At 37.2% G+C, this 9,526-nt stretch overlaps 1 protein-coding gene and 1 pseudogene across 1 annotated transcript; both read right to left on the bottom strand.

The window, feature by feature from the left end:
• Positions 1 to 1,526: 1,526 nt before the first annotated feature.
• LOC141826479 (uncharacterized) lies at positions 1,527 to 2,396 on the bottom strand. Its single transcript, XM_074713733.1, has one exon. The coding sequence runs from the start codon at positions 2,394 to 2,396 to the stop codon at positions 1,527 to 1,529; it is 870 nt and encodes a 289-aa protein (XP_074569834.1).
• A 3,216-nt stretch (positions 2,397 to 5,612) lies between these two features.
• LOC141835973 (importin beta-like SAD2) overlaps positions 5,613 to 9,526 on the bottom strand; it is a 28,628-nt pseudogene continuing 24,714 nt past the window's right edge.

Here is a 9,526-nt window from a genome sequence, read left to right as displayed (position 1 = left end):
ACAAACTAGTGTCATTACACACAACAATGGTATCTGAGCCAGCGTATAAAGAGTGGAGAGATAGAGAGAGATTAGATAAATCAATGGTCACATAGTGAGAGGCGTTGAAGTCCGTAAGTCATTCGGTGGGTACGGGGTTAGCATGCAGGTGAGAAGTCGTGTGAGCTTGAGGAGTGGCATAAGCTAAGCGAGGAGGGGTTGGTTGTTGTTGTGGATTCCATGGTAGATATTGGTAAGAAATGCAACGCTTGCCAAAATGACCAGTGAGGCCACAGAGTTGGCAATGCCCTTGGAAAGGGCATGGGTAGGGGTGACGATCGAAGATCGTTGTTGCCAAGTACCTGAAGAACGAGGGTCGCGACCACGTGAAGCACTAGAGGACCAAGTATGACCTGTGAATGAACCGGAAGGAGATGATTTACTAGAGTGGGTAACGGCAAAGGCGGTGGTAGGAATATGAGGAACATCGACCTTTGTTGAGAGTTGAGCATCAAAATTGAATAGTTTTTCATACAACTCATCAATCGAGATGGAGGTATCACGAACCTGAATAGCATGAGAGACTTCTTTGTAATTGTCATCAAGACCATTGAGGACCTTAAGAGTAAGGTCCTCATTGTCAACTAGGACATTCACGAGGCAAAAGTATCCATAGTGCACTGGATGTATTGCATGAAGTTAGTGATAGATTTCGATCCTTTCACATGATTGGAGATTTGGGCTTTGAGTTGAAAAATCTGACTACTACTAAGAGCAGCATAGATCTTGGCAAGAGCAATACAATCATCAAGAGATATTTTAGAGGTAGCAATTAATGGAATCAAGATAGGAAGAAAGCACCAATGATACCATTGAGAAGTAATTGGTCTTAACAGGTCTAAAGTAAATGGTCGAGGTTGGGGACCATGGAATTACTTCGAGAGATGGTGGGAGGTGGACATGGATTGGAGTCATCAACATAACCCATAAGGTCATAACCAATAAAAAGAGACTGAAACTGGAGCCACTAAACTGGATAATTAGTGGAGGTGAGTTTCAAAGGGATTTGGGTTGTCACGTTAATGGTGATGGGATTGTGTGAAGGAGACAGTACACTGATTATCATGGTGGAGGCGGTTGAGAAGGTTGAGGAGGTCATAGGCATGGATATTAAAGGAATTAGGAATGTGAGTTAAAGGCTCTGATACACTATAATGCTTTAAAAATGAAATAAATATTATTAATAACAATAATAAGATTATATACAATTATTTTGATATCTAACAAACTTAGATAAGCGCACGAATAAACTCCTACTTTAGACAATTATTTTAATTATTTACAAGGAATGAGATCAATTAAATATGATAATTAAATTAATCAAAATTTACATAAATCTTTATAAAGATATACATATCTAATCTAATATATATCACATGTATATCTAGTGAAATTACAATGCTAATGAATTCTCTATAAATTTTAATATGAAAATAAAAATAGAGGCTTGATCATTCTTTTTCAAGCCAATATACAATTAATTGGGATCATAATTTGACACACGAGGTCGAATTCACAGCCGCCGTGAAGCCTACGGTACGACATTTCGCCCCTCCGCTGCCGCTCGCCGAGGCCCCGGCGGATCCCGGAACGGCGTTCACAGTCCTCCGGTAAGGACCCAGCCACTTGGACATCATGTACCTCCCCTTCCGCCACGGCGGCACCGGCATCCCCTGCTGCCGGAGCGACCGCCGCGCCGCGTCCCCCACCGTGCGCACCACCTGCCTCACCATCTCCGGCCGCGCCACCATCACCTCCGGCAACCTGTTCGCCAGCTGCTCATACTTCTCGCTCGCTCGGGCCACCCTGAACTCCGCCGCGAAGCTTAAGTCCACCACGTACCGCACCTCCTCTACTTCCTCCTCCGCGACCACATCCACATACTCGTAGTTCCCGGGGACGAGCCCGCCGGAGCCCTCCCAGCTGACCTTGCACACCCCGGCGTTGTAGCCCAGCTCCCTCAGCCGAGCCATCACCGCCCGGCGGAAGCCGGACCCTGTCGGCCTGAGGGCCGCGAGAGCGTCGGCCGCGTCGCGGACGTCGGAGAGGAGCCGCAATCTGAAGCGATCGCCGTCGTCGAGGATCATCTCGGACACGGACTGCCCCGCCTCGTCCCACCGGAACTCGTCGGACTTTTCGTCGGAGTCCCAATCCGGCGGCGGGTGGGAATCAGAGACGTCGCAGTCGAAGAAGGCGTGGACGAGGCTGTGGAGGGCCTCGTGGTCGCTGCCGCTGCTAGAACAGGACCCGCCGCCGGTCGTCCGGCCATTGTCGCCACCCCAGAGGGGAAGCGGATCCCTCGCCCGCTTCGGCCGTGCGCTTATCGCCCACGCCGAAGTCGTCCTCGGGATCTCCATTGTTGCGCCCGGTGGAGAAGAAGCGGAGATTGGGGGAAAAGCAAGCGAGTGGGTGAGCCATTTTAATGGCAGCGGAAAGATGTTCAGGTTCGTTGGATCTTCAAAAAGTCGTCCAGGTTCGATGAATTTGTTTTGATCATTGGCCTGGCTCTACAGTTGAAGTCAAGAGCAGCGAGAGAGAGAGAGAGAAGTTGCCTATGTTTGCCATTGACGATTATTTATGTCCAAATTCGGCAAAGCCGACACGTGATCTTCATGGTCGGTTAGTAAAAAGATTATATAAAGGAGCTCATAACATAAATTAAAATTTAAAATTATTAATTATTAATTTTTTTTTAATTTATGTTGAGAAATCAACAAAATGCTACTATTTTTATTTATTGCTAACACTTGCATTTTAAATTTTGTCTCAGTGAGAATCTCAACCTCCTCTTTAGTTTTGTAATTTAATCCTTTATAATTTATGGGTTCCTTAATAATAGAGACAGGAATTTCATATTGGAGGTACGAAAGATGCACGTTTACATTGAGGGAGGGGTGACCGTGTCGTCTCTCCTCATTTGCTCCCTCTCTCTCATTTTTATATCTCTATACCTCTTGTATTACAAAAATTGAGGCGAGATAAACCGTGTTATCACTCCCTATTCGCCCCTTGGCGGCTCTGTCTCTTCTTCAAGATTATTTGTAAGATCAAATAGTATGTTAGCAAAGGAGGGGAATAGTTTGTTGCTAAAGCACACTTAAGTAAAATGATTAACTCAAAATTAATGTGTGCAAATGACAATAAGAGATTTGTGAAAACACGGAACTTCACCCCCAAATGTCATTCAACTCTTACTTTAAGAAATAAGGATGAGAATTTAACTCAATAGAAAGATCAACATTTGTATGGATGGATTTCTACGAGATAAAAAACATAAACAACTCCTTGCGCTCCCTCCAAGTAGATTGAATTAAAAATTTTATTAATCAATTTTAAGGTGAGTCAAGATGGGTCAATCCATCTAGGTCCATGATCAATGCAGGTCGGTCCATAATGGACTTGGGTTGACTCGTGAATTGAGAAAAAATAATTTCTTTCAAAATTTAAAATTAAAATGGAAAACTTAATAGGCTTGTGAGTTTGGATAAGACTGCGGATTGAGAAAAAATAAATTTTTTAAAAAATTTAAAATTAAAATGGAAAAATTCATAGACTTATGGGCATAACACATCTAATTCGCAATCCAAATTTAAAATTTTTAAAATTTTTTATATATATATATATATTTTATCTGTTTATTTTTTAGTAAGTTCGTCGGCTAATCTAATTTAACCTACAACTCATCTTGGATTGAGTTAGATTAGATATTTTTCAATCCGTCAAGATGATGGACCGGTCTGTCTCTCCTATTATATGATGAATTTTTTATGAATCAATCTACCTCAGTTAATCTGTTTGACGATATTACTCCTTAGCGATCAAAGGAAGACACAGTAGAGAGAAAACAAATATCAACGAGCTCTAAGAGATATATCAAAAGCTGTGAAACTTATCCAAACTCTTGCATATGATTTTTCACTTAATAGCAATAAAATACAAATAATAGAGCTAAAAACCCGTAAATGAATGCCCAAATTATGATTCAAGGCCTTATAAACTATGCTCTAATGTTCACTCTTACCAGCTAAAATGGCCACTAGTCAACTGTCAAATTCATCAAGTCAACTATACATTCAAAAATATTGGATCTTTTACATAACTCAATGGATTTTTAATCAACAAGCAATCTTCAATCGTTTGCTCAACTCATTTAGTCGACTAAAGATTGAATAGAAATATTTTATATCCAACAACTTGTATTAGGTGCAATAAAAAAGTTATAAGCACTTTTTGATTTATTTTATCAGTAATCATCTCTAAAATTAATCGACATAAATTAGATATCTAATATCAACTTTAAAAATGATTCTAGTTGACTAGAACAACAATTGTCTCAACAAATAATTGTTTTTAAAAAAAATATAGGTAATCTAATCCCTATCTATGCGATCAAAATACTAAGACAATTATGTAAAACAGATCTAATATTACTATAATTAGCACATTATATATATGGGCCTTTGCCCTTTTTTTTCCTTCGTTTTTGGCGAGCTTGATTAGTATTCATAAGTTCAAAGCTCCTCTAATATTAAAATATAAATACCAAACTTAAATCATATTACTAAAATATCAAAACATTCCCTCTTTAATATTTTTTTAAAAAAATCAAAATTAACAAATTTCTTTTAATATTTAGATAATAGTGCCTTCAAGAAATAGTGAAATTGCTCTTGTATAATTTTATTACGACGTATTCGAACCGTAAAAATAATCTCTTATAATACAAATAATATTGCCTATAATAAATTCATGATCTTTTCTCAAATATTAACAGAATACACCAAGCTACCCTTTTTAATTAGATAGTAGTCATGCTTAGTTTCCCCTCTATGGCTCTATCTAGATACTAAATCTTGCATCTTCAAATGGAGTTACTTTTGAAGTGACGATTTTGTTTTTTTTTAATTAGAGGTTTTAATTTAAATTACAACTATTTTCTGCGTATATCTTACATTAAATAATTAAACAAGCAACAGGTAAGAGGCTAGTAAACCATACAAAGTCAGAAAGTTAAAGTATGATGAGTAAGCATGTGAACAAGAAACATTTTAATTATCAAACGATTAATTCATATCTATCTCTCCCCATTAGTATTTTAAATTCTTTTTAATCGTCATACACAAAATTTTTCCATGCACATAAAATTCTATATTTCTATTCTTATCTATCAACAGTCAAAATTATCCCTTCGGAAGGACAGATTGATTGCCTTCCTGAAACATAATCCTTTTCTTTCACAATGTTCCATCATTTAACTACCACAGTAATGTAACAGACCTGGTAAAGGAAAAAAAAAACAGATAATGCTTAAATGGGAACCCCAAATAACAGATGATCTCACAGTGCCCCTCTATGCACTCAAACTCGCTAAACTCTCGATAGAAAAAAGATGAGTTCATGACAAATCAGCCCTGATAAGCAATCATGGAGTTTTAGTAACTTCTTCCCTTGTTGGGGGCCTGTGAGTAGTATGAAATCACAGAAAAGCAAGCACCCGAACAAATCGAATTTATTCACAAGAAAGATCAACAAGATATCTTACTCTGCACAGAATCAGAAGAGTGGAAGGGGACAAGAAAAAGAAACATAACTTACAATAAACCCACCACTTAATTGGTGATCAATAGCAAATCAAGAAAACTTTATCACCGTACTATATAACACAAGACTGACACCTTTCCTAAACTATTAGAATTCCCTCAAATATTGAACATATACACCTATACACTCTATGCCTGGAATGATGTGAAGATGCCAATTCTACCATAAAATCTTTGACAAAACTTATCAAAGATGACAGCACATGTCCTACCATGTATCTGCTATCTTGTTTCTCCTATAAGAAGCAAAAACAATTAGGAGTCAAAATGCCATGACAATTATCCCTCCCACAGGTGATGGCACTTTGCACACTTCGCACCTAAAAGAACCAAGGACCAATTTGACCTTTGTCTACTAAAGGAATGATTGCAACCAAGAGCGACTGGAAAAATACCAACATCACTACTTTGATGCAACCTTTTCCAGCTTCTCCTTTTGGATCTCCACCTTTCTCTGTTCAGCATGTTGAGCAATGCCACTAGCCAGAGCCTGATAATGGAAGTCCAAGGACCCGGTTAAGTTCTGAAACCTAGCAGGATTGCATGTTTGCACAGCTGTACACATTAATATCAACAATGTCAAATATTAAAATACATAACCCATTGAGCAGCAATTGTTAAAAATGTGTCAGGTGAGATTTAATGCTACCTTGGATAGTATCCATGAAGAAAATATAAGGGTCCACTTCATCAATTGAAGATTGCAACTCCACATCGTCACTGTAATCATCATCATAGTCGTCATCATTGTTTAGCCGGAATCCTCTTGCCTGAATTTGCAGAAACCAGTTTTAACAGAGAAGCAACAATAAAGGAACAAAAGCCAAGACAGGAAACCTCAGAAATGAAAAAACAAGGCAGGGTGTGGCATAAAATCCTGTAGCTGCCCTGCCTCTCATTGGTTTCTTTTTTTTTTTTGCCTTTCATGCCTGCCCCATTTGTGTCATAAGTTGATGTCAATTTGGCATTGGGTTGACGTCAATTTGGCATGCAAACAGATACAAGAAAGAAAGATAAAAAAAACCTCTGCTGCTAGTTTTCGGAGCTTTTGATTATCATCTTCATCCCCGTCCTCAGCATCATCTCCCATTTCTTTGTCGGACTCATCCTCGTCTTCGTTATCATCATCAAATCCATCCATATCATAGTCGTCGTCGTCGTCGTCGGCATCATCCTGCTTGTTAGCTTCTGCTCAACCATGGTGAGGAAGGTTAACTAAACAATCATGTCAATAATTCCATTACTAAAACACTTGGTGTGTTAAAATGTGTTAATGAATATATAAGGCTAAGAAGATGATGAGGTAAAAGAAGTGATATAAAAAGAATCTACAGCTATGAAACCATAAGAAATCCAACCATTGTTGAACAAAGAAATGACTAGAAGAAAGGATAAAAGTATGGCGTGGCAGCTTTTGTGCCTTACCAGCAATATGATCTTTGTAAGAAACAAGAAGATCGAGTGTTGCTTTGAAGACACGTTCAAATGCTTCTCCCGGCAACTGATCAGCGGGGAGACCCAGGACTGAAGTCAATCCTAAACAGCAAACCTTTTTATCATGTTCCCTGCAGTTAAAAATAGATAATTAGTAACTGGACTGATCAACCAGAATAAAATGATTCTAACCTTCTAAAATTGGCACGCAAACCGCTCTTCTTCACTTCCTGTAGCATCTGGAACCAGAGATTGAAAACCTCCGCAGCAACCCCAAGATTATGTAGTAGCCCAAGAGTCAACACGGGATTGTAATAAAAAGCATCTGCAATCTGCAAAGTAACAAGTTGCAGCTAAATGCAAATTTGATCACAGTATCAAAACTTACTAGTGAACAATAGAAATGTCACACAAAATATGTTCAGGAAGTACAAGACAAGAGGAAATAAGATAATAAATGTATCACTTCATATAAAGCTAGGAAAAAATGATAAATACAATAATTATTCAAGTTGCTATCTGTTAGAAAAAGATGGCAACTTGCTTTTCAAAGATCAAGGAATAAAACCTTGTAAATTTGCACTTGCTTCAGTCTGTTTAGTATCTAGGGTAAATTACAGCAATATAAGCTTTGAGTTTCAATCATGACATAAAAGCATAAATCATGTTTTAAATTCCACTGGATGTGCAATACAACTACTTCCGAAGTATCTTTTCGCTTCCGCACGTATTTCGAATTCCGATCTTATTAAAAATTGAAAAGCGTCAAACACGTCCTGATAGGATAAACAACTAGCCTGAACAAATTAGCTGAGAAGTAGACAATGTAAAATAAATATTCCAAACACCGGTTGATAACCTCCGAACCAACTTTATTAATTAATAAATTGTACAATATTAAAATGCCTGCATGCATGTACAACCGGGATGTAATAGCCATCCATAAGCTTTAAATTGTTTTCTGAGAGTTGCATATCGGAAGTGCTCAGCAATAAAATAAAGATTCCGTTCCGAAGCGGCTCTTGGTGAACCTCGTCCGGAAGATGTTAATTCTGTTGGTTAACAAATCGAAGCCTCCAATTGCTTCTTTGTCTCCAAAGCGGAAAGCGCTTTGGGAAGTGCTTCCACCACTCGACTCACTGCCACGACTTGAAGAAAACTGAAGGCATGATGATCATTTGTTGTTAAGTACCAAAGACAATTTCACAAAGGCTAATTTTCAGAAAAAACAATTCACTTGTGAATAAATATTGTGCTTAACCTAGACTAGACTAAGGATAACTATTTGATTGATACTTGCCAACCTTAAATCTCATTATATTGTCTGACAGAAAATCCTAACATTGGTTTATCAACAAGTTGGTTAATATACATTTCTTAAGTTGATCTTGTCTTAGAAAGTGGTCGTTGCTCCGATATCCAAGAAGGCCTCTGCGCCTCGCCACTGCCTGGAGATCAATCTTTGAAATGTGTATTTAATCAATTGACGGTTAAACCTAAATCTAACTCAAGGTTAATCAAATATAGTCCTCTCACAATAAACTAAGATAAAATTGAAAAATCATCTCACAATGAACCCATAGGATCACTGATTGATCATCTAAACTGGGTGAGATGAATAGGTAATAATATTTTTTAATAAACCCAACAAATAAAAAATTATTTTAAAAATTTTAATTAACTTAAAAATTATTTTAAAATTTAATTAACTTAAAAAATTAGGTTTAAAATTTTAATTAACTTAAAAATTGATTTTAAAATTTTAATTAACATAAAATTTGATTTTAAAAATTTAATTAAAAATTGGGTTTAAAAATTTAATTAATTTAAAAATTGGTTTTAAAAATTTAATTAACTTAAAAATTGTTTTAAAAATTTAATTAATTGGTTTTAAAAAATGTTTTTAATTAAACTTAAAATTGTTTTAATAGGTTCAATTGCTGCCTGATATACCTGCTCCACCTGCTCCACCTCCACCCATGACAACTGACCAGAGATTGGATAGGGTGGAGAGGACCCTCCTCAGTAGACTTACCTCTTGGATATTACTATTTGACTTGTCTGAATGTTAGACTTCTTTTGATTTGTCTGTTGACTTGTTTTGATATACTCGGTTGGATGCTTGAGTCAATTATTTTGTGTTATCTGAGGTTATGTTTGGTAGAGTAGTAAAGTAAAATTTTCACAATGATCCTATAGATTTAGGTGGACATCTCACAAAGTACCTTGATTGTGTTTGTTAAACATAGAACGGTGTGAGATGTATAGACTCTAGTCTAAGTACCAAGATGCTTAAGTCAGTGCTTAGACTTTAAACTCATATTGATCAAGTTAAGTGTCCCAAGAAAAAAGTTTACCTTCTAAATTGGGATGATACACCTACACTTGTAACTGAAGCTTCTAAGCTAAAATCTAAGTTGGACACACGCCCCGAGGAATAATTTTTTTTCTAA

The sequence above is a fragment of the Curcuma longa genome, chromosome 1 (genome assembly GCF_044706935.1).
Source record: "Curcuma longa cultivar G26 ecotype Majalengka, Jawa Barat chromosome 1, ITB_CL_G26_1.1, whole genome shotgun sequence".
In the NCBI taxonomy this organism is placed as follows: domain Eukaryota; kingdom Viridiplantae; phylum Streptophyta; class Magnoliopsida; order Zingiberales; family Zingiberaceae; genus Curcuma; species Curcuma longa.
The sequence above is the reverse complement of the archived record's forward strand: the minus strand, read 5'-3'. Positions and strand labels throughout refer to the sequence as shown.